General features: G+C 42.3%; 1 protein-coding gene across 3 annotated transcripts in view; it reads left to right on the forward strand.

Annotated features, from left to right (window-relative positions):
- The window catches only part of STK32A (serine/threonine kinase 32A), a 92,221-nt gene extending 66,005 nt beyond the window's left edge, over positions 1-26,216 (forward strand). For 2 of the 3 annotated variants that reach the window (XM_074960540.1, XM_074960539.1), the window contains 8 exons: positions 1,068-1,157; positions 6,225-6,322; positions 8,536-8,652; positions 12,372-12,497; positions 12,636-12,677; positions 13,405-13,533; positions 17,940-18,004; positions 19,209-26,216. In XM_074960540.1, the coding sequence (XP_074816641.1) occupies positions 1,068-1,157; positions 6,225-6,322; positions 8,536-8,652; positions 12,372-12,497; positions 12,636-12,677; positions 13,405-13,533; positions 17,940-18,004; positions 19,209-19,302 (761 nt within the window). In that variant the 3' untranslated portion in view covers positions 19,303-26,216. The remainder of the gene's footprint in view (positions 1-1,067; positions 1,158-6,224; positions 6,323-8,535; positions 8,653-12,371; positions 12,498-12,635; positions 12,678-13,404; positions 13,534-17,939; positions 18,005-19,208) is intronic. The other variant, XM_074960541.1, reaches the window with a different exon arrangement.
- Positions 26,217-26,313: the final 97 nt, after the last annotated feature.

Consider the following 26,313-nt stretch of genomic DNA (forward strand, 5'->3'; position numbering starts at 1 on the left):
ATGCATCAAGGAATAAAATCCATTCCTGTTAATCATTAAGGGACTATATTTATTTAGATGAGATTTGTAAGAGCATTAATAATTTCACAATCGAAGGTGCTTCCCATGTGAATTTCTTAAGAAGTGGGCTGCCGCATTCTGCCCTAGCTTTAGTTTTTGAGTGGTCTTAATGAGGAGCGTCATGCACAGCACATTATGGTAATCTAATGTTCCAGACATTAAACTGATTGGAGTCATGTACTTGCAGTTTACCCCAATTATGAATAAAAGAGCCTTGTGCGCCTCCTGTTTACCAAAGTTTTGGGGGCCTTGGTCTCACTTGGAAGAGTTATGTTCCCAATGAGTTACATTCCCAATGAGTTGGATCCCCTTCTATACAGGCACCTTCCGTGTCTCCAAGAAGGATCCTGGTTAGTTGAATGGGATGACTAGACTATTTAAACACTAGTTAATTGTCAAAGACTTGTTTCTTGATAAGTGATAATTCAGTCATCTATAACACTACTAGCATGATCTTAATGAATGAATTTTATTCTATGAAATATAAATTAATTGCAGGGCTTAAGTGTAATTTGGACCTTTTAGGTGTAATTGCTTGGATTCTTAGCAGGTTCCCTGTATTATTATTTATTTGTTTGTTTACTTGTATTGTGGTAGCACATAGGAGCCCCAGTCATGGCCCAAAGCCCCATTGTGCTAAACACTGTACAAACAGAGAACAAAAAAAGGCAGCCCTTGCTCCAAAGAACGTATATACTTTGTTGTCCAGACAGCAGCAATTAGCTGCTTCCATGAGCCATTTATAGTAAATTGGAGGGGTGAGCCTTATAGTTAACTAGCAGAAAAAGTATTGTTTCCTTTTCAAAAACGGTTTTGCACTGAATGCCGAAAGGGATGTTATGAAGAAGGTTATGTTGCCTGTGAAACCCCCTTTCCGCTCCAAACCTTCATACCATTTAAGAATGTATAAAGCAGATTAGGTCTGGGTTTAAAAGTCTACTGGCAGCACCAGAATTGAACACAAAATAGAAATGAATTATTTATTAACTCTAATTTCTTTCTTTCAGGACATGTGCACATCACAGATTTCAACATTGCCACGATACTGACTAAAGGGATGCAGGTTACCACTATCGCTGGCACAAAGCCATATATGGGTAAGAATTCATAAAGATCTAGGCTACTTAAATGGCCATTCTTTGTTTAATACCTGCCCTTAATTCAAGGGATATATGAGGATAGAAGTGAAATCCTTTCAGGAAGTTTTAACTCTTTCCACTCCTGCCAGGTAGGAATGCTATGGTTTTAAGTGAGACAAGCCACAGATGGAAAAAAGAAGATTCTTTTTGCCAGGAATTTTGTATCTCCTATCTGTGAAATATTTTCCTCATACTGATTTAGAATTGGGACCCATGCAGTGATTAACTAACAAAAAAGGTGGGGAGCCAGGAAAGGTCTAATGGAGGCACTAATTTCAGTTACACTATTGTCATGCTACAAAGCGTTGTTCAAATTTATTGTGCTCATGTCAGATAAGTGTTAAATAAAATGTTTCTTTTTTGAGGCTCTAAGCATTTTACAAATTTTAGTTAAGCTTCATATCATCTCTATGAGGTAGGTACTATATTATCCTCATTTCATAGATGGATAAACTGAGAGCTGTAATAGGCTGTCTGTTACACCAGTGTAATGACTCAATCCTGCAGAGGGCTGAACATCACCTGTGAGTTGAGAATGGACTGAGTACTTTGCAGAAGTTGCTCAGAGGCACCTCTCATGATTAAGGTCTCAGTCTGAACTAACTACACTGAAGTCCATAGTGTTACTCTGGATTTAAACCAGCTGTAATGGCAAGTAGAATTTGGCGTGTAGAACTTGCATGAGCTGCATAGATGAAATAGCATGCCAGGAGAAAGAATACAGGGTCTCACATTGTAAGTTACATTGGGATATCAACCCATGGAAGGAAAGGATGAATCAGGCTCCAGGAGTCCTAGTCACTAACCCAGTGCTTTACCACTAGCCCAATATCCTCTGTTTAATATTGCAGTCCTTTGCATATATAAAATTAAAAGGACAGAGGAAAGCCAGTGTGGCTGCACAGTGATATATAGACATTAAGATAAAAAATGCACTACACTTATATACTGGGAGCATTAAATAGATGCAAACATCATGGCCACAACAGGCAGGAAAGTAATGAGAACGGTTTTCAATCTCATTTTGAAGATGCCTTTTAAAATTATTTACCCTGTTGATATGAATGGATTTGCGCCCATCTGTACCAAACAACCAGCCCAGCTGCAGTCTAGAAACTGAGGTGCACGAGGGAAAAAAGCTTGAAAATAAGCCGGAGGGAAATAAGGGCCGGCAGGATGAGTCAGTTCCCTAGTGCATGGCACATTTGTTCACTGACCTTCTGCACTTCCATGTGTTAAGTGTTACGCTCTTGCTAGGAAAATGTGATGCAAATCTTTGGGTTCCCATTGTGCTGGTAGCAGGGTCAGTTGCCATGGTGACAGAGGGAGTAGGGACACCATTTTTTTCTTCTGTCCTTGGTTAGGAGAAAGAACAAACGTACACAAATATTGCATTATGTGCTCTCTATAGGGCAAAGGCACCAATTTGGTTCCAAGCTAAGTAAAGTAGCAGGGCTACTGTGTGTATGAGTGAGGAATGTTGCTTTTGAGTGGTGGCGCCACAAAGTAGAGCAGCGGTTCTCAACCAGGGCTCCAGGGCCCTCTGGGGCCTACAAGCAGGTTTCAGGGGGTCCGTCAAGCAGGGCCAGCATCAGACTCATTGGGGCCCAGGACAGAAGGCTGAAGCCCCACTGCATGGGGCTGAAGCCCAAAGCCTTGTGCCCCACCACCTGGGGCTGAAGCCGAAGCCCGAGCAGCTTTGCTTCACGGGTCTCCCTGTGGCATAGCGTCCCAAGCAATTGCCCTATTTGCTACCCCCCAATGCCGACCCTGGCTTTTATATGCAGAAAGTCAGTTGTTGAGATCAGGTGGGCCATGGAGGTTTTATAGCTTGCTGGGGGGGCCTCAGAAAGAAAAAGTTTGAGAACCCCCAAAGTAGATAACAGACTTTCTGCTGCTACTACCACCAACTATAGGAGCTACTTTAGATCAAGCAGAAGTGCCCTCAGTTTTTGAAATTGAAGGAGCAGGGTTCTAGTCCTGGTTCCCTGGATACATATGACATTGCTACAATAATGGTAACAACAACATATGGTTTTACTACATTGGAGGCACACACTAGAATCAGTTTGTTTATCTTTTAAGTCACTAAGTATTTAAAATGCAGCATGCAGGGCTGGAGGTGGGTATTCCCCCCCACTGATGGGATTCAGTTTCATGTCTGGATATTGCTAAACTATCACTGCCACAGATGCTGTTTCGTTCTTCCTCTTAATGCTATTCAGAACAAACTTTTATGGTCTTTGGAATGTACCATATCACACCAGTAGCACATGGAGAAAAATGTGTAATGCTCTATGTGGAATGATATTCCAGCTGTCACTAAAAAGGCTGCATCTATAACCTCCCTCCAAATCTCCTCCGTCTACCCACCCACCCAAGTTTGTGTGTATGGAGCAAAAATACCCAGTCTGTTTTTCAGACAGAGCTTGCTTACTATTCTTGCTGCTAGAGAAGTTTCATCTATTGATTTTCCCCTGCCACTAATGCAGAAAATTCCTACTTATGCCCCTTTCGTTGCCAAACCAGCAAAATACCTGGTTATTCAGAGACAAGAGGAGCCTGGTTTTGACCTCACTTTTACGTAGGGTTGCCAACATTGTATTTCAAAAATAAGGAACTGTTTTCTTAGCACCCCTGCCCCAACTCTTCTCCCAATATTATCATCATCAATAAATAATAATAATACTAAGCAGTACTCACCTACATTCACCAGAGGTATTGTTTGCTGCTTTTTGCAGCACTCAGCAACACCCAATCTTGTTTTACAGAGATGAAAAATAAGGGATATCCCTTGTAATAAGGGACTGTTGGGAATCCTCTTTGTATGGGTGAAGTCAGAGGGGTTACCCTAGTGTAACCCCAGTGTAAGTAAGAGGAGAGTCTGACCAACAGTGCACAGCAAATGGCTGACAAAAGAAGGTGCTAGAACTAGGGCTGTTAGAACTGAGAGGCTCCTTATTTAAAGTTAAGAAGTGTCCATCTGTAAAACAGGCTATAAATCTGACCAACCGTAATAGTCATGAAAGCATTTCACTGCAGATAGCACAAGGACCCTTACCTCACACAGCAGGGATAGTCTGTACAGGAAAGTTAAAGCATTATCTAAGGTTTTCCCCTTACTGCTGCCATCCCATCATAATTATTCCTTCCCTCCATGGAAGACTCCTTTTATTGGCATAACAGAGCTGACCTTTTACCCTTCAGATCACCTGACTCAACCCTGTAGTATAAAAAGAAACATACAAACAAATGCCCCCACCCCCGCCAGATTTCGCCCTCTGCTTTGTTTTATTCCTTTGACAATGATCCTCACCCTCCACCCCTAAAAATATCACTGCTTTTCCTTCATCTTTCACATGGAGCTAAGAAGGTCAGGTCATCTTCTGACCCTGCCCTATTTCCTGTCAGGCTGGCAGCTTTCAACTATAAAAGCAATGGCTGTTGGGCCCACACCCAGCTAGAAGTCACTCCCTGCTTTCCAGAAATATAGCTAGTATAAGGTCCATGTTTGTAAGTTCCAAATGCCGTGTTCACAATTTACCCTCTTCAGTTCTGCTAGACAGAAAGTGTTTTTGGCTTCAGATAAAGGAAGGAGGATATGAAGGAGGAAATTAGCTGACCTCTCAAATAAAAAAGCTTTAACTTGAGAGTGAGGACATTTCCTGCAGGATATTAGCTTTGGACTTGATAGAGCAGGGTTCAGTTCCCTGCTCTGACACAGACTTGCTTGGGGAAGACACAGAGCCTCTTTATGCCTCAGTTCCGCATATGTGAAATGGGGATAATAGCACTGCCCTTCCTCACAGGGGCTTGGCGTGTTGGGAGGACAAATATATTAAAGATTGTGACGTGATCAAATATTATGGTGATAGAGGCTATATAAGAACCTAAGAGAGATTGAATTCCCAACCCCTAGTCAGTTATGTAATATTAGAAAACTAGTTTAACCCAATGAGTGGCATAATTCTTAGGAGACATACAAACACTTTGTAACATCAAATTAATTAAATTATTTATCTATTATACATTGAGTGTTTAAATAATACTTCAATTTCTCCATCCAAGGCTCTCAAAACTCTTACATCCATTAATGGATTAAATCTCACAACACCCCTTTAGGGTAAGAAAATAGTAATAGTCCTATTTCCCACATGGGGGAAACTGAGGCAGAGAGGAGTTAAGTCTTGTCTCTGATCATAGAGCAAGTCAGTAACCGAGAATACTTCACACTGATTATACTGTCCATATCATAAGACTGCAAAGTCCAAATATCAATCTGTGTTCAATTCTCAGTGCAGACATATATGAAAAGTTGGGTCAAACTATTAAATGAGTCAGATGCTGGTTCCACACCAAAGTGCAGTAATTTCCTAATGGATGGGAATTGGCCTCAAGTAACCATCCCACTGAAACTACAAATAGTAGCACATTATATAGAGCTTGTCATGTAATGACCCCAAAGCATTGTATAAACATCAGCATTTAACTTCACTTCCCACCTTGATTTTTGAAGTAGCTAAATATTACTAAAAAGAAAAGGAGTACTTGTGGCACCTTAGAGACTAACCAATTTATTTGAGCATAAGCTTTCGTGAGCTACAACTCACTGTAGCTCACGTTAGTCTCTAAGGTGCCACAAGTACTCCTTTCCTTTTTGCGAATACAGGCTAACACGGCTGCTACTCTGAAACCTAAATATTACTGTAGATTATGAAACTGAGGCCGAGAGGTTAAGTGACTTCCCCAAGGTTAATAAGCATAGCAATGGCAGAGCTGGGAAAAGAACAGTATTTAGGTGATGGGAATCCCAACCAGCCTGTTACTGTCATCGCTTGATAAAAACCCAAAAATAATCAAGTGAAAGACTGGGCAAAGGGGAACAAATTAAATATATGGTAACTAGAACAGTCTGGAATGCTTTTCACACCTTAGGACTGAAACATTATATCCTGCTGAAAATAGTCAATGATTACTGTTTGAGACTCTGAAATAAAGCAAACAAAATTTTTCTGTATTTTTCAGCACCTGAGATGTTTAACTCAACAAAATCTGCTGGCTATTCCTTTGCTGTTGACTGGTGGTCTTTAGGAATTACTGCCTATGAGCTACTTAGAGGCCGGGTATTGTACATACAGCTGCATTCATTATTTGTTTGGGGTAGTTTTTTTGTTTTTTTTTACTGTTTACTGTTTTCAATACTGTATTGAAATAATAAGTGCTTTTTAACAGCGATGAAAAAAAGACGAGTAGGAATCTGGGCTTTAAAATCTATTATAAAACAGGCAGCAGAAATCAAATCTCCATCAAGATTCTTATGATGGTCTCATAAGAATTCAAAAAGAAACCACTGCAGTGCAGAATAACTCAGGGTGACAGGTTCTTGGAGTTTCCAAAGCCCTGTCAGTTAACATAAGTTAGGTAGTAAAAACTGAGCCATCTAACTGATGGCTAAGAATTCCAAAAGCAGGGACTGTAATAGTATTTAATCTGAGCTCAGAACACGCAAGAAAAAAATTTTTAAATCATTTTACTATTGCATTGAGGCTCTGCAGTCTGAGAAAACATGAACCACTGTGTGTAAATTATTAATACAGCACTATTCATGCCCTGTCATGCCTCAGTCTTTGGCTGTAACTTACTTGCAAAATTTGGTGCATCTTGGATAAGTCCTTTTAAACAGTTTTGTAAGAATAGGTGAGCAAAATGGAAAGTTGCTTAGCATGAAATAAACGGTATTTTCCAAGCAAAAAGATTACATAACAATTTGTGAAATTAAAAAAATACTCTTCAAATACTATTTACATTTCCGGTATATAGAACTTTTTATCATTTAAGGAGCTGTGTGGGCAGAATGTATTTTAATTTATATCTATATATAAACTGATCTAAATTTTAAAGTGAATTTTGGGTGGCTCAAGTTTCAGGCTCCAACTTGGATAGGTTAAAAGGATATGGTTCTCAGATGTGAAGTGCACCCTTCCTGCAGCCAAGCACTCAAAACCAAAATCTCTAAACACTTTTGAAAATGTAAATAATAAATACTTACTTTATAATTAGAAAATGAAATGGATTGCAACACTGTTGCACTTACTATTCCAAGGCTTTTGACTTTGTGTTATTTCCAAATCTAGGTGTAGAAAATACTGCAGTATTTCAAACATCATAGCACAGCAAATTGATGATATTAGTGGTGACCACAGTATAATGTGATAAACTTTTAGAGGAAGACTTGAGTTCCCCTGCATTGTTTGCAAATATTCAGTATAATGCATCTGTTTCCATATATTAATTTGTATCTGCTCACATATATTTTTAAAATGAACACTTATTGTCAAAATATTTTAATAAAAATCTGGGAATTAAAAACAACTTCAAAAACAATTATACAGCAATCCTTCCCTTGTATACACAAACATCCCCTATTAATTTCAAGTTAAATATTGAGATGCATGCAGTTGCACGTACCAGTCAGATGTGCAGTTGGTCATCTACATGCATCGTTACTGTGATTGTTTTTTGCCTGCTTGGATGCACATTTTATTCTGGAAAAATTTGGACTTGGCACGCTCCAAATGCAGTGATCTGTCAAGGATGTTAAGAGGGGCAACGTCCTCTCCATCTTGCATCTGTATCCTAAAGGTCTCTGGCCAGAATTCAGGCTGGCATCTAAAATGAAAGTGAAGGGTTCATTTATTCCTACCTCTAGGACATTCTCCATACATAAATGAACAGCCCTTCTGCATCCTGAGCCGTACCTATGAAACTCTGTTCAACTACCTCTGCTATGAGGTGTTATTTTTCATATTGTTCTTTTTTCCCTTTGCTGATGTTGTTATCTTTCCAAAGGAAAGAAGAAGCAGAGGGAAAAACCGCTAGCCTCTACTTTGTCAATATCATCTCAAACTTGAGAAACGAACAGAAAATATCATTTACATTTAACAGAGAATGTTGAGAAAGTACTGGCCTTTGCAGTACCACTAAATTAATTTCACTTTAATGGCCTTTTTAAGTACAAATACTGGCTTTGCCAATGGAATACCAGCTGGGTGACAGCTCTACCCTTTGCTTCTCCCTCCTATTCATCTTGCCGTTTAAATGTTTCATTATTATTACTTGTCATTATTCAGTCCTGTAGTAATCTATTTACTTCAATTGAGTTAGCCTCTGCAGTGACTGACTTTCAATGGTTCGATCTAGAGCAGCAATGGGGGGGCTTGGAGAATGGCACAAAGAGACTCTGTTTGGAGACTTCTTGCCCTAGGAAGATTTCCAAAAGACTTTTTTTTTTTTTTTTTTTTTTTTTAATGAAATGGTTTCCTTGTGTTTTTCACAGAGGCCCTATCACATTCGCTCCAACACATCGACAAACGAAATTGCTCACGTGTTCAGGACAGCTACTGTAATGTATCCTGCTGCTTGGTCTAAAGAAATGATGTCGCTACTCAAAAAGGTGAGGGCAGGTGGGAAAACGGGATAACTCAGGGGAATGGATATATTCGCATCTAAGAGTGCATTGTGCTCACTGGCCCTTGGATTGCTCCTTAGGCGTCCAGTGAAAATCCTGTCCAGGTCAGGTCCAGTGTTAGTGACCTTCTTATGGCTCTTGGTGCCCTCTTTAAAATGACTAAAGGTATCCACACCGATATAATCACTAGCTGGAAGCCTTAGTGACAGTGTCACGTCCAGGTCAGGGTACATTGAGGGCCCAGTAACAGGGAAGCTTGCATTGGTGTTGCCCCTGTTCTCAGGATGTACGCAGGATCAGCGTCCTTTAGACTGGCCCAGTAGCCTTCTTTGTCCCTCTGAAATCATCGTTGGGAATTAGAGAGAGATAAATAGAGATGGTCAAAATTTTTCACACGAAACTTTCTATTTTGTTGAAAAAAACATTTTTTCCAAAATGCAAACTTTTCACAAAAAATGCTGATATTCTCACATTGTTCCATTTCCCATATCATTTTCTGAAACCGTTTTTCCTCGATACTTTCACTGACATTTTTATCAACGTTGTTTTCAAAATTGTTATAAAAACTGTTTGTTAACCTGAACCCATGATTTCTTACTGAAGGCAGGTTTTCAGGAAACAAAACATTTGATAAGGATTTCAGAAACAATTTGAATAACAGTCTTAGCGGAAGATATCATGAAAAAGGGTAACTAGTCCATTTTGAACCTTGCTAAATGGGAACGTCAACATTTTGAAATTTTGTGAGAAATATTTTTGGGGGTATTTTTTTCAGACTAGCCCTACATCTGAATAGTAAAAGAATCCCTAGCATTTAGGACAATTTTTCTTCCTAAAGACTCTGAGTACAGTTATCCCCACCACTGAAAAAGACATGGGCTAGGCTACAGACATGGGAACAATTCTCCATTGGTAATGCAGTACAGCAGTGTTTTTAGGAGGAAGATTGAAAAATACCCATTTAATTAATTAAATGGGGGAATTTAGGAAAGAAGAATAGTTAATACCTGAGCTAGAGTTTAACCAGGCCAAATAGCGACACAGGGATCTTCATGCAGACATCCTTTGTATTTCTATATATTTTTACCTTTGCTGGAAGTTTTATCCTGAACCACAACATGCTGTAAATCCCACGGGCTTGAATTAATAATGCAATGTCACAATTTATTTAAATTTCCATGTGCCCCTTTGCATCTGGTTTAGCAGCAATATTTATTATATATGAGGCCAACTGGGATGTTAAGCTTTGTCCCGTTCAAATATCTCAAGTGAATTTCATATTAAGGTTCAATGCGTTTGATCATTGGTAACAGAGCCACATTACTTGCATTTTGTGTTTAAGCACAGTACTTGGAATGGGGAAAATGAATTGTGAGTGATGTTTACACTCAGCCTGCATATCATTCACACGCTGACAGTATAGATTTTGCGCCTCCACTTAATATCATTCACACTCTGGTTGCAAGCACTAACACTAAAATGGTGTTTCAAGTTGTCAGCGTATTCATTACATTTGAGGAAGTGTTTTTCTGGGGTTATTTTAGAATGTGCTACCAGAAGTTCTTGCAATCTTGAACCACAGAACTTGAAAGACAGAATTCAATCGCTAATTTGTATTACAGCTAATATGAAAAATCCCCACTGGATTCACTGAAAAACATGAAGACAAGTAGGACCACTGCCATGGTTTTAGACTCATAGATGTTAGAAAGGGAGGATGGTCCAGCGGGTAGGGTATTAACCTGGAAATTGAGAGACCTGAGTTCAGTTTCCTGCTCCATCACAAATGACTTTAGGCGAGTCATTTAATCTCTCTGTGCCTCAGTTCCCCATCTCTAACGTGGGGGTAATGGCCCTTGCCTACCTCCCAGGGGTGTGTTGTGAGGATAAAGCCACTGACGGTTGTGGGGTGCCCAGATACAATAGTAATAGGAAGCATCAGTATTCCTCAGTTAAATAAATATTAAGACAGCCAGTTGTTTCCTAACAATATAGAGCACTATCCATTGTGACATTCACCGGTGTCCTTGGAAGACTATGATACAGCCTAATAGAGCTCACAATTAAAAACTTCTTAATATCCATACCCTGCATTTTTTTTTGCATCCCATTTCTCTTAATTATACCCCCTTATTAACACTGTAGCCAGTCCCTCTGCCTCCCTCGTGTTAACTGAGTTTTCTATGCTGTGATTAGATATGTCTTCTTTGGAAAGATGCCTTTTTGATCTGCAGTTTCCAATTTCACTGTTGTGTTGGAGACAGGAGACTAAAATGCCAAATACATATACATTTTCAGTAGAGTTTGGTGAGGAAGTGGAGTGAGGAAATCAGATCCAAATACCGAGAAAGTGAAGATGAAGCTGGCCCCGCTGGGATTTTATTTAAATTGGAGAGAGGGGGGAAAAGACACTGTAGAACGTGTTCCATTTTTCTTAGTCTCCCTGTGAAAGAAAAGAACCTGTTAAAACAGACCATTTTGGATGACTTGTTCACACACAAGGACATCTGGTGACATCTCAGTGGATGCACTGCTTAACTTGCTAATAAGAAAGAGCTCACTGAGTCGTTACTAAAGGAAAATCTTCAGTTGTAGCCAAGTAAGCAGCCCAGTTGAAAAATCATTAGCAATGAGATTACTTTGGCTCTGATGCCGGAGTCTGTGTGTCGCACCCTGGACTGAGTGATATGTGGGACCAGAGATCTCTGTGCTGTGAGCTTCAGGCCAGCACAGATTAAACCACTTGGCTTCTGACCAAGATTAAAAAAAGACCCTGCACTAATGTGTACTGATCTGTAATGCCAGGTTGCTAACACAACCCTCTGGAGTGGTGCTGGTGACTCTTCCTGCTTGTACAGGAGGGTGGACGCCTGGAGCCATAGTCGGGCTGTTTAACTCCTGCAATATACTCTCAATGGGAGAGCTAAGGTTAACTCCACCCATCCCAGGCACTGCAGTCAGTTACAACTGCCCGAAAGCTAATGGAGAATGGAATCTTAACTAAGAAGAGGGGGGAGAGAGTGAACAGATGTAGACAAGGGACTACATTGTGCCAGTAGGCACCACTCTTAAGAGACGGGGGTACATAAACTGCCAAACCGAGAGTAACCCTCTTTGAGGCACCACTCCCTCCCTGCTTCCCTTGTGCTCTGGGAATGGAGGAAATTTGCCATTGGCCTACAGCATAACAAATTACATCACCACCCACACCAGCTCACCTCTGCTGGCTGCTGTGTTGGGGAGCAGGAGAAGAAAGACTGCCCATTGCCCTCTCTCCCTACCCACTTTGTGTGGTCTATAGTCAATAACAGTATAGCGTAAATTCTGTCCTCTTCCTACGCACTGATAGATAGCAAATAACATTGATATTCCTGGTATAACTATAGGCTTCAGGGTGTGCGTGTGTGTATATATTCCTATATAAACACAGATTGTTGCTCTTCAGAACTTTTCAATTTCCTTTGTAACTACATAGCATTACTACTGTAGTATTGGAAGCATTCCCTAGGTATAAAGAGAATAGGGTGAATATCATGGGATCGGTATCAAGTTATCAAAGGCTAAATTGGCACATTTTAAAAAGGCAACTGGTGTACATATAGACAGATATAGATTCACAACCGTGTGATATATACACCCTTTTTCTCCTGATTGTCTTCCCGTAGCCTGATGTCTAAACTATTGTGTTTAATTCCCATTGCCAGTTGCTTGAGCCAAATCCCGAGGCACGGTTTTCTCAGTTGAAAGATATCCAGGACTTTCCGTATCTCGCTGATATTAACTGGGATGCAGTCCTACAGAAGAGGATAATGCCAGGATTCATTCCCACTGTAAGGCAATTTTTTTTAAAAAACCCATCATTTAGAATGTCTACACGATCAGAGTACCCTCCTATACACTGCACCTGATTCTTCACTACTTTGCACTAGATCAGAAAAGTAATGTACTTTTGCACACACTTTGCACAGGTATATATTACTACACAAGGTGCAAGGCAAGGGAAAATCCAGGTGAGAATTTTCATTTTATGATTAAGACTATTAAAGGGATCATTACAAATGGTGGATGCTCACGATTTGTATTATTGTTAGTTTTGTAATGTCCTCATTAATTCTCTGTGTATTCAGAAGAAGTGCTCTAATGCACTTACAAGAACCTTTGTATTTTCAAAACTATGTGCAGAGAATTCAATGCTCGTAACCAACCCTATCATAACAAACTAGCGTGCCTAGCCACTGCGCTCATGAGCAATCCTGCAGTAGCAAACGGCTGTGAGCAACCGTGCTTGTGATCATTCTACAATTTAAAAAAAACGTGCACAGCCCAGAACTCTCAGATAACCCTATGTGTATAACTTGGTTCTTGCCAGCCACTTTAGAATAACTGCTTATCCTGACAAATGACCCTTAATAAAAAACCAATGCATATATACCTAAGGGAGAAGATCAAAATTATGGAAAGGAATACTCTAGATTTCTCCTTGAAGCATTCAAGGTTTCAGTATAAACAACAATGAATAAATGAGAAAGTGATTTTTAAAATGATGCAATGTACCTTGACAGTGTCCTTCTAACCGAGGGGAGTGATAAAATATGTAAAAGGTTCAGCAGGAGCTCTAGCTAGGTTATTGTTATTGATTTATTCATTAGAGAGTTATTTCCCAGGTTCTTTCCTGTTTGTGAGAGCCTCTTCAAGGCAGGGTCGATTCAGCTAAGGTGGCCTTTCTCTCCCCTATAGAAAGGTAGACTGAATTGTGACCCAACCTTTGAACTTGAAGAAATGATCCTGGAGTCCAAACCTCTTCATAAGAAAAAGAAGCGCTTAGCTAAGAAGGAGAAAGACACCAACAAAAGCTATTCTTCACAGGTAAGGGAGAAAGAGAGGCAGGCTCCTAGAGTCCTGGAAATCTCTTTCTTTACACAAAAATCCACTTGATATTTCATATGGATGCAGCAAAATGCAAACATGTAAATAGTCTGATTGTTGCTGTTGGGATGGCTTTGTTCACAAAACCTCTCTGTACTAGTGACAGAGCGTACACCAGGGACAACATGATACTGTAATATGAACATTAACTCATGCATTTCCTAAATAGCTATCTTAGTTATGTAATTTTTATGTTTTATAACATAAATTTTGCATTTAATTTCCTTTTTTTAAAGTCGGGGGGGTGGGGGGGAAGGAATTGCCCATGGTGGCTAATGTTGGGATTTAAACAGTCCCAGATGGCTTTGAATTTCAGGGAATCGAGTACGGGAAGGACTAGTTTCTGACTTTGCTGTTGATAATGTTTTGCTGGAGATAATTTACTGCAAGACTGGGTCAGAGTGGTAGGAAATGGTGCCGCTCCAGTTTCTCACACCTGGGCACAAGTCACGAAGGTGTTTTGCAAGCTTCTCCCAAGCAGTGCTTCCAAGGAATAGCAAAGTCTTATGACTCCCCCACTATTCCAGACCTTGGCCTCTCTGCAGCCAACATGGCTAATCATGCTCCATTATGCTAAGCTTGCAGCAGGATTTGCAATGTGGGCAAATCTTCATTATGGGCTAGGATCAGACCATCCACAACCTCATTTTCAGTTGTGATCAAACTAAACCAGGCGTTGAAGCTACGTCTCAGGAAGTGGAAAGCCAGTTTTTAAGGCACACAATGCACCACCCAGTTTATTTGTAAGATGCTGAAGGCCAGTTTGGGGTAGGAGCCTGTCCTCCCTTTCAGTTTAGTCATCTAAAAGGTGAAGTGTTTCCAAGGCCATGTTTAGACTAGGAAAATCAGTTGTGTTTAAAACATGTTGGCAGGTCATGATAACATTAGGAGGGAGCCTAACGAAGTCCTAGAGTGAAATCCTGCCCCACTGAAGTCAATGTCAAAACTCCCATCGACTTCTATGTGGCCGGAATTTCTCCCCTGCATTGATGCCATAGGGCTTTGTTAACACTGAAGTCTCCCTCATCCCTCTTCTATGATAAAGATCCTCTAATTAAATAGAATTGGATTCTTTAAAAATTAAGTTATTTTGAAGGTCAGCTGAATCTCTGAGCATCTTAAATATTTAATCATGGCCTGGGATAAGAGTTCTTTCATTTACAAAACTGATCCTTTTTAATACTCTTCATCAGTGGAAGCAAAAGCAGCCTGATCCCCACCCCTTCCCAATCAGCTGTGCAGAGTGAATGTTGCCAGCAGGTTGAGTGCCGCCAAGAGGCAGCAGAAGCCTGTAGAATGTGTTGGGTTTTGTGAAAGCACTAGGGGAATTTGAAAAGTTTATTCCAAAAAACATGTTTTTTAAGTAAAATTTCTCAAGAAACAAAATAAAACAGTGTTTTCTAAGGAGATTTGACTGACAACCCATGGCATTAATCATCAATGGTCTCCCTAGATGTGATAGTGGGTCATGCTTTGGTCTTAACTGCACCCTTCCCCTCTCTTTTCGTCTTTGGCACCCATCTCTTTCTTTGCTGTTAGGACTCTTTGTGTGCTTCTCCTCTCTGCCTGCATATCACCTCCCTGCTATAAAAGGCCTTTCTTTCCTCCCTCCAGCCCTACTACCTGTTTCCTCCTTTTAAAGGTTCAGGTTCCCCTGCACACACTTTCCCTTGCTGTAGGCCTCATTCTTTTAGTACCTCGAAAGGTAGGAGGTGTGAGGTGGAAGGGTCTGCAGCGATCATCTTTTTGGCTCCCATTCCTTTTTGTTGGGAGGACTCTTTGAGATCAGAGGTTGAGGAGGAATGTACTGTCTGGGCAGTTCTCTCAGAAGGATCTTTAAATAAATTTAGTTTATAGTAGTTCAAAACCTTGTGTGTGAGGTCAACATTACAATATTCTCCGTGTAGACCAGGGGTGAAAGTAAAATTGAACTCTTACTGGTATGGGGTCAGCTCTGTGCCCCCCCTCCAAAGGGGCGTGGCTTCAGATGGAAGGGGTGGGGCTGGGGGGAGGTCAGTGTCCCCCAGCCAGGCAATCCGCACTGCTTGGCCTGCGCCTCCCAAGGCTTCACCGGTGATTGAAAGGGTCCGGAGCCCCAGGCCCCTTTTAATTGCCAGTTGCCCCAGGGCAACTGCTCCTTTTGCACCCTCCCACCCCCATCGGCAACCAGGCAGAGAGGGGGGCAAAAGGGGCAGTGACGTTAAAGCGCTGCCGTGGCAGCCACTTCTTACCAGGACGCGGTACCGGCCCGTACCGCCTTACTTTCCCCGATGTAGACCATAGCTATAGGGTTTTATAGGACATTTTATGTCTGCTGTACTGGTTTTCTTTGTGCATTTAGGTCAGGAGTTTACTGACACTAGTTTTCATTCAGGGAGACCCTCAGGGTAAAGTTCGTTCTCAGCAGGCAGTCACAAAGCCAGAGATATCTCTCCTGTTCAAATCACTGCCACTTTGTGTGTGTGTGTGTGTGTGTGTGTGTGTGTGTGTGTGTGTGAATGATGGCTCTGAGGACAGCAGCTGTACGAAGGAAGCAACAGCTGAGCATAATGCTCAGAGGAAATTAAAAGTGAAATACAAGGTTATGAATTCTTGGGGTTGCATTAAACCGGAGCCCGTGTCATACATAGCAAGGAGAGGTGCACTGTTGCTCACGGCTTCGGGGAGTACTATGCTGTGACAGCTAAATTGTGCTAGAGCTGTCTCTCTTTAAGGAATCGTGTCAGTGTCTGACTTGTACAAATGGTTTAAAGAAGGCATCTGTCACTTTTTTTCCTTTTACCATGCGCTGGTGACTGGAATGCAGGTGATGTCTGGTAGCCCAGTGAAATGTTGTCTCTGAGGTGAATGAAGCAGCCAAACTCAAGAGCTATCAGAACCGATCTTGCCAGTCAGAGTTAGGGCTTGTAAATGTTTTATTTGACTTCAGGCAGGTTTTTTCCCCCCTTTGTTGTTTGTAGGCTGTGTGTATGGCTGCTGATAGACAGTGATAGAATGGAGTATGTGTATCACTGATCCTGGCCTGAAGTATGTGTATCACTGATCCTGGCCTGAGGCTTGCCCACCTCTTCCATCAAGCTTCACTGAGCCCAAATGAGGCAGGCTCTCGACAGAGCTCTGTCACCTGGCCACAGCATAGGGAAATCTGGCTTTCCATACTAATGCTTTGCCATTCATCCTAGGTGCTGAAAGCACCTGACCAGCACTCTTGGGGAGTGGGTATCATTCTCCCCCCGCTTTACAGCTGGGGAAACCACAACCCAGAGCTGGGAACAAAACAGTTTTGAGACAAGGCCTGCACATAACTAACTGCATGAATCTATTTCCATTGCTCCTTTTCCCCCACCTACTGCTTGTAGCTCTCACATGTTGTGCCCTACCTACTCTTAAGCTGTAAGCTCTTCAGGGCAGGGAAAAGTGTCTCTCTGTATATTTTGTAAGGTGTGTAATGCCCTGTGATTAAATGGTCATCACAATAATGCGAACCCCCTAATTCTGTGCTTTAGACACAAGACTACTCCTCCTTCCATCTCTCTTTATCTAATGAAAGAGGAGAGAGAAGAAGGTAGAGCTTTCTGTACATTTTCAGCTTGCTCCCACTCCGCAAATTCTCTGTTTCAGACAAGAGGTAAAACTGAGGCCTCAATCACTTATCGTTATGAAAGATACTAATGGCACATTTGGGACTATTGAGGAATATCAACCTGTCTGCCTTTGGGAAATTCTAGTTTGGGGATTTAACCTTTTGCCAACTTCAAATGCCTCCTGTAGAATCAACTGCTGAAATAGTTATTCCCGACTTCCTGCCCAAAGCAGTTGTGTGAACCGCATAAGCAAAACCAATCATGCACCTTATTTCCCTTCCCTAAAAGTGTGTGGGAGGTATTTCAGGAATGGATGGAGGGATCCCTCTATACATTCTGCAAGGCACTTTGGGTTCACCACAGCATTAACTGAAGCAATTTACACTTAACTTGCTTCTTTCATATTTGCGTAGCACAAGTGAGAAGAGCCAGCCTGCAGAATAATTCTCTAGTTGTAATACCCTGCATCCACATTGGTGCTGCTCTCACTCGTGTGTGGTGCTAAGACTTCTGGGCTCACATCCCATGCTTTGTACAGCTACAGTAAACTGAACTCTTCTATGACTCCTTTCTCAAAATTGGAGACCTTCTGTGATGGAATAAGTGCTGTTGAATATAATACGTTACCCTGATTGCCATTCTTTTACCTGTAGGGGCAAACCCATTTATGCCTAATGGATGGGAACACCTCAGATACTGTCCTGTGTCAGTTGTGAACTCTAACTGTCCTCTCCTCTGCTTTTCCCTATTTCAACATGGAAGGGCTGCCGTCTTCAGAAGCACCTGGAGTCACTGCAAAGGGACTTCATTGTTTTCAACAGAGAAAAGTAAGTAGTGACTTAGGAGAAGTGGACCACTCTGGCAGGTTTTTCAGTGTGTTAGTAAGACCTTTGACAGGACTAGCTCTCCATCTGCTCAAACCGCTATAGGGTTCTATTATATTTTTAAAAAAACAGTTGAAATAGCAATGGAGAGAAGCAGATGTTAGTGAATGTTATTTAATCCAGGATCTGAAGGGGAACGGAGTGGCATTTTTACTCATGAGATAAAGGGTAAAGCCCACAGTACTGAAAACTGGAACCCATACTGCCTTAAATTCCAAATGAATTTGGATAAACTATTGTCAGAGATTGCATGGGATGTTCCCTGATGTTTTTAATGGAATTTATTCTGCATCCATGTATGTTGAATCATATAAACATCTCCAAATAGGGGACAAGGCTGAGGAGGCGATAACCAGTAAATCAATAAAAGAAAACCAAATACCCGGAAGTGTGCTTCAGCTTCATAAACCCCGGAGTGGGGACTGCCTCCCTGTTCTATGCATTAGCCATAGAACACAGCAGGACCAGTTCTACCACATCTAACCAAATCTCTGCCATTACAAATAACCCCTCATCGTCTGCTACAGAGCTGAATCTCGAGCCTAGTTAGTATATCTTAAATGAATGAGAAGTGAAGTTGGAATAAATTCCCTTGAAATGCACTGAACATTAAATGAAATTAACATACCAATCCTATGATATTTCATTCAAATTCATATGGATTTAAGAGTACATGCCTGTAACACTTGCTCATACAAGTAGAACCCATGGAAATCAGAGTCTACTCCTGTAAGTAAGTATTGTTCATGTGAGCAGGGATTGCTGGAGTGGGCCCAAAGTTTGTAATGATTCCCCTGAAGTAGAGCCTCCTTTTGGGGGGATGAAAAGAGCACTAACTCTGAAATGGCCAGACTCGGCCCACCCAGGAACAGGGGAGAGAATATGGTAGGTGTACTTAGAAAATGGGTGGGGAAGAGTGCTCAAGACAAGGGCTCGGGAGGCATGGCTGTTGCACTGTGCTAGCAGAAATAATGTAACTAGCCGAAATGCTGTAGCACTCACTTAGAGGAGAAATCGGCTGAAATCAAGCTTGTGTACGGGTTAAGAATTGACCGGTAAAATACACACTGAGCTGGCGGTGAAACAGTCATAGGCTGCTGCCTCTCTCCCTGGGGTTTTGACTCTTCATTTCTTTTCTTTTTTTAAGGATGAGGAGACACCACAATGAAATCCAAGAGAATATAACACTGGCACAAACCAAAGACCCGGAAGAAGAAGACAACCAGAACAACAACCTTTGAGCTCACTTAGCCTCTGCCCTGGTGTGTTCCCCAAGGGTTCACTGCACACCTACACATGTTCACGGAGCTTGGTGAATAGAATTACCCACTGATAAAAGGACAATGCACATACCCCAGCACAGGGTGTCTAAGCCAGAAATGTGTGCACCTTTCTTTTCCTCCTTCCACCTTAAGTCAGGTGGATACAGGGGGCCAGGGAGAGGTCTTTAGTAGTGCCCCTGCAAATAGCCTGCCAAAATAAACAAGAGTCAGATCCTCCTCCTCTGCCGGAGATGGTTACAGGAATTTGACCACAAGAAGATGTGGTCTCTTTTTCAGAAGAGACCCTGAGTGCAGGAAGGAGGAGCTTATCCTTGTGGGGCAGGATGCCTGCTGGCACAACATTTAGGTATTGAGTGCCTAGTGTAAATCTGGGCGAGGGATCAGTTGATTGCCAGTGGGAAGCAACAGAAGGGTATTTAATGCATAATTAGGTCTGTCACATAGACTCAATATTAGAGATGAGCCGGCAGCAGAATCACAGACCCAAACTCTTTGGAAGTTTGGATTTTGACATGAGCCTCATAGCTTAGACTCATCTCTAATTGTTAGAGGCAGAAGGGGCTGCTCTCAACTGCCGGGCTTGTATTTAATCTGCAGCATACAGAAGACAGGACCTTTGCTTCCAGCAGGGTCTCTTTCTAATATTTCTTTAGTCTGTGGTAGGGAAATGATCTAGTTCCTCAATATGGGGAAAAGGCAATAATGGTTTCTTATGTTTCTGTTTTGCTGTCTCTGATGAAATTCCCTAGCTTCCCTGACTTTATGCTATTGGGCAGGGCTGGCTCAGCAATGGCTAAGAACATATGAACAATGGGGACTGGGATGGAACCTACTAATTTGGGTCAGAAAAGGAAGAGGTAGCAGTTCTCTATTGCTGGATAACACGCTAGGGTGGATGCTTCACTAGCAGATAAAGTTCACCACTGGCATAAGCAGATGCAACTCCATTGAATCCAATGGGATTGTGGCCCCCTTTGGTCCCCTTACACCAGAGGTAAATTTGGTTATGCATCTTTAAGTGTGATAGAACATCAACTTTGTAGTCTCAATTTCCCTTTCGCTAAGGTGTTAGACGTGAACATTATGGACCAAATTCAACCCTGGTCTAAGCAGCCACAATACCCAATGGTAACTGCACCATCTTACACCAAGGCTGAAATTGGCCAAAGCACCTGGTTTATAGTCATGCTGTGATTGACACTATCTTTTTAAAGCATTAGGGCCCTGAGTTCTCACCTTCTTGTTTTTGCTTGTCTTACTCTCACTGTGTGTTAAACTGTCTCCCATCTGCCCAAAGCCGTTCTTTGCATCCCCCTGCGACTTCCTTTCTCTCCCTGTCTGAATCTGGTCAAGTAGAGGTCTGAATAAAAACAAGATACGAGACTTCTTCCCAGACAATCAAAAGCCAGTGTAGTTTCTGAGGTCACTTGCATTGCAAGCCAAAGTGTGAGTTTCCACTGTTCTGAGCCAACTGGAAATCTCCTTGACTTTTATTTTAAATGTGCTTTTCCCCTTCGCGAAGCTGTTTTAAAAATCCTTCAGAGAACTGCATCTGCACACTGCAACCTGGAAGGAGGCTTTGGTTCCATTCTCTGATGCATTCAGAAAACTTAGGAAAAGAGCCATCCTTGCTTTACATATTTAGACCACCTCTGGCAGGATGGATGCCTTCTCACAGATGCAAATGATTTATTAGTATTATGAGTAAGCCATATTCTCTTGATTAAACAGTGGCTGTGTGGTTTGGTTTTGGAGGATGCAGTTTATCCTTATGCATTAGCAAGCAGCTGCCTCAAGGAGTGCTCAGAGTGGCCTGTCTCTAGGCCCTGTGAGCATGCTTGAGGCTGAGTTCAGGTAGCTGTCATCAGAGTGAGCAAACAGAAAATAAAGCCCTTGTCTCAGTCCTGCTGACTGAATCACTCCCATTCCTTTGCATGGCGCCCCAGGTCTCAGCACCAGGAGTGGCTGGTCCACTATTCCTTTTTAAAAATTTTTTAGGTCTCTTGAAATAAAATAGTCCCAGGTAGGTGGCAGTGATTCAGCTCTGCGGATCAGCAAAGGACTAGAAGCCAGTAGCTCACTCGGGCTGCAGCATGGCTGTAGGAATAGACTACTTTGTCAGATACCTTTCACCCACAGCTCTCCCGTAGCAGCAACCAGTTGGGAGGCTGCTGAGCTCCAGGGAGCGTGATCAGTGTATGCAACATTAGAAGTAGCAGCAGTTATTGCACCAGTGCACAATCCCTTTCTGAAAAGCTTGGACCCTGCCAGACCCAAACTCCAGATCTGAATGTCCCTGAACTGTGGGTGTGTTTGGAATCCGAATGCAGTGCTGTAGCCTACAATTAGTCCCCATCTTCGTAACAGGGGAACTTTAGGGGGAGGAATGAATGATCTGAATGCTGAGGCTTGAGCACATCACTGCTTTTAGCAGACAGTCTCATAGCGGAAGGATCTAGTGAGAATGGCCCCATCCTCACAGTGAGGTGTTTTGAGTTTGCTTTATTTCCCCCTATTTCATAAATCTTCTATGCAGTAGCCATGGCCCTCTTTCCTTCACAAGAAGTTGGATACCATTCAAGAAGAATAATCACCAAATGATTGAAAACAGGCAATGGTATGAATTGAAGTCAAATGAAGCTAGTAAGCAGCTTCCGCCCTCTCAAATGGTCACCCAATGCTCTCTCAAAAGTGGTAATTCTCCAGATTCCCTACCACCTTCCCCATGGAATCAGCTTCAACATTGATCTAATGAAAGCAGGATGAAAAAGACCCCCAGAAAACCTAGAACATGATGGCTGGATGGCATCGACAGACACCTGTCCCTCACAGGCATCCTACCCCATAACATGCTCAGACACAGCACTGGGTTTTCAATCAAGTCCTTACTTTGACCCAGTTTGGATTGATTGATGGAATTACAGGGGGATCAAGTGACCACCCACCCACCACATTCAACCACACTATCGATTAAAAAGTCCTGGCTCCCAGGCCCTTGCTCTGACCAATCTCAGTATTAGTACTTACCTTAAAGTGCTGTACAAGCATTAAGTAATGAATCCTTACAAACACCCCATCACAGAGGTCCTGACACCCTTTTACAGATAAGAAAACTGAAGCAGACAAACTATGACTTAGAGTGGGCCTTTTGCTTACAGGAACTGGACACGGCTTCAGGAGCTCCAGATTCTATTCCTGGCTCTACCAAACTTCCAGTGTGACCTAGCCCAAACTGCTTCATTTCTCAGTGGATCACTTTGTCATCTGTAAAACAGGGATACACCTACCCCAGAGGGGTGTAGTGAGGCTAAAACGTGCTCTTTGCTGTGTACTCAGATACTATGCTAATAGGTGTCCATATAAGTACCTAGTTGAAATGCCACAGGAAGACTGTTGGAGAGCTACGACGAGTATGCCTAGCTACTTGTTTTATGTAGCACCCTGGTATTCCAAGCCTTGCTACAGACCTTATTAGCAAACACAGGTCAGAGTTTGTGCTTACGCCCACCCCCAGTGTTTTGTCAAATCTGTTTTTTTGACAATGGGAGACTCCTAACAGAGAACGTTCTAAATGCCCCATAGACTAGCACTCTAAGTACTTTTGGACAGAACAAGCATGCATTGATTCAGCCTGCAGCTGCCAAAAGCCCCACGTAACCTGAGTGATAGGAATAAATGTCTCTTTCAAGCCAGATGCCCACTTTTCATCCCTGACAGTGGGATCAGCTTGAGTTTTGGTTCTCACACAATTGGTTGCATTCATCTTTCATCTACAGGTGTTAGCCCCAACCAGAGCTAATACTATTACTGGTCACTGCTCTGGCACCAGAAAGGAGCTGCTTTGTTTTGCAATGGGCCATGCACATGGATGATGCTAAATAATTAAATCATAATCGCAGCGTTCCTGCTATCTCTGGTGGGGTTTTATTTGAGTAAATTAGTCTGCCATGAATGATTTCTGCCTTCAGCACATAGTATCAGCTGTCTAGGTATTTTTACCAGCTGTATCACAGCAGTATTTGAGCACCATACCATATACCAACAAGAGCTTTCCCTCACCCACTGACTCCAACACATGAAGTGGAAGGAGTTTTTTCCCCATTGTAATGGATTATGAAGTTCTAGGAAGCCTTTGACCTGTGGGTGTGTTTAACATTTCATGGCAACTTTGCTCATGACCATTCCAAGTTCCACAGTCAGTGGCCCGATCCCAAGAAAGCGTTGTCCCCCTCATATTAGTTCCATTGTTTCTGCTGAGGGCAGGTCATCCTTTCAGAGGTAAGGGAGGATCTAAGTTCCTCGGGCCCCACCCCAGTGGACTTTGTCCAGGATCAGGAAGGAGTGTGAAGGGGAGTCAGCGTGGAGTCTGAAATACATGTTGTAGATAGAGTAGGTGGATTGCCGAGGTCTTTCAGCCTTTTAGAACTACAGCTTCTACCCTCATTCTAGATGAGGCTCCTGGATTTTGAACTGAGAGGGTTGGGATCCATCTCGCCCATCTACACAGCCTAATCAGCTAGCTGACTCCCACTCCTCAAACTGGCCTGCAAGATTTCTGTTGACCACTGAAAAGACCAGCAGAAGGATCTGCAGACGGTGACCCTGAGGCACCGTACACCCTGTGTGGATGTTAACAAAACCAGGCAGCTCTCACGAGCTGAAAAATCTAATTGCAGATTGAATTTAGTGTTGAAAGCTCACCCAACAAGTAATTTGATATAGCATCTAATTCAGTATAGGTGCAAGGGGCAGACAAGCACACGTTAAAGGTAAGTTGCCATTTCTTCAACCCCGTGGATGCTGGCACATTCACAACTATCAGCCAAATGAAGGATTCAGACAACTTTTATACATGGTCTCCAAAAAGGACAACTGTGTGAACAGCTGCAGCGCCTCAAGGTGGATGAGAGAGATCATTTCACCGAGTGATTTGTCCATCCCTCTGGGCCATCCACCTTTTCCTTTTCTTCCAGAAGAGCCCAGTTTCTATTAGTACTAGGAAAATCTCAATGATATTTTTCTCTGCACATCCTAAAAAAAACAAACACTAAATTCAACAAAAAAAAAAACCCCAAACAAACCCCTGAAGGTTTTACATTTTGACTCAACACCTGAGCCACTTCAATAACTACTGTCCCTTTCATAGTGGGGAGCTGAAAGTTTTACTATGTTGCCAACTTTCTCAGTATCTTTTTTTAAAGACCCAGCTGTTGAAATCATATGAATACACAACACTGTCAGTTTTCATTTAAAATTAAATACAATTTCTAGCCCTTAGAGCTGTGGAGGAAAGCTTGAAACCATAAGGCAGGTGCCACCTAATGGTTCAGAAACCATAAAACAAACAAGAACCAATTTAAAAAAAAATTAAGTCAATCTCATAATTTTGGGGGGCCTGGCTCATGATTTTGGAATGCTTATGGTTGGAAATACTGCATTGCTCTTAATTCTCCCTCAACTCTTTATAATTAAGATGACAGAGTTTATTATGAGAGAGGAATGGAAACTGGAACTTTCATTGCCCCAAACAGTAGCAGCTAAGTTTTCAAAGTGAGTCCTTGATTTTGAAATGTCTCAGTTCTTGTTGCCCAATGTGAATGATGGTAGCCAGGGCCTTCTTTTTAGAAGTGTTGTACATAACTCCCATTGATTCCAACTGGAGCCGTAGGGGCTCATTTATCTGAAATATCAAGCCCACAATGTTTAAAGTTGAGCACCCAAAACCAAAGAACTCAAAGTCAGTGGTCATTTTTGAAAATTTGGGCCTAGAAATGTATCCAAGTTGAGTTGGTTCTTCTTTCTCCCGGCATTGGTAACTGCAGGGTTACCAAGCAGTGGGAGAGGTCTAACCTGCTGCTACTGACCCAGCTCTGCAGTGGGATGGTGGAGACAGGCTGGTAAACACCACAACATTTTAACTTAGTCCATTTTGAGTGTTTGCAACAGGTGTCAGCTTGGCAGCCCTGAAGGTAGAGTCTGAAGTCCTCTGTTTATCCCTAGCTTGGGCAGTAGCAAGACAGGCTTCTCCCACATCTCACTGCCAAACCTGTTCTGGAGGGGCCATATCTAAACAAGATGGGATAGTTCAGTTTTCAAATCCATTTGGTTCCTGGCCTTTCTGAGACTGGCAAGAAATGGATCTCATTGTGGTATATTTAAAAAACTTGAAACAATCACTTTTCAGGGTCACTCTCCACTGGATTTCTCGCCCCCTTCCAAATACAGGAAAGCCGCTGAGGAGCTAAGTAACCTGCAGTTCTTCATTTCTGATATCCGAGCACCACCTTGTGGGGACAAGTTAGTATTAAAAATATAAAAAACAGAATCCACTCCCTACCATTCAGCAGGATCCAGGAGCTTCATGTGATAGTGACTTTGCTGAAGAGGGCGGAAGGAGGCACTACCATGTCTCAGGCCCCCTGTTGTGAAAGGGGAAGCATTAAGGTCACCTGCAATGAGCACCTTTAGTAGTGCATATAAATGTGTCTAACATGTCACGCAGGGTTCATGGCAAAGTCTTCAAAAGGAGACAGGAGCATCAATGCTGGGTCTTAAGAGAGTAAAGGGAGCAGGGAGAGGACCAAACAAGGATAAGGCTGTCTCAGGAGGTGCCAGAGTATTAGCAGGGACTTTTTCACCACTCCCTCACCTCCCAATCCCTATGCACCCCCCCTCCCCCGCATGGGAATCTGCAGCCAACAGAGTTTCCCCTTTTACGGCAGAGGAGAAAAAACAAACTGGTGCAGCAAGTTGTTTGGAAGGAACAGTTGCTTTCTGTTTTTTAATAAAATGTACAAAGTAATAAAGTCTTACATGAGGCGATACAACAGAGCTGTTACAGAGATGACTCTGAGCTTCCCGAGGGGCCTCACAACACAAGACGGAGGCAGCCATGTCTGACCAGCATTGAGTGGAAACAGATGAACACTGACACAACACAGACCCACCTTGCCCCTATCCACCTCCCAC

The sequence above is a fragment of the Natator depressus genome, chromosome 8 (assembly GCF_965152275.1).
Source record: "Natator depressus isolate rNatDep1 chromosome 8, rNatDep2.hap1, whole genome shotgun sequence".
Taxonomy (NCBI): domain Eukaryota; kingdom Metazoa; phylum Chordata; order Testudines; family Cheloniidae; genus Natator; species Natator depressus.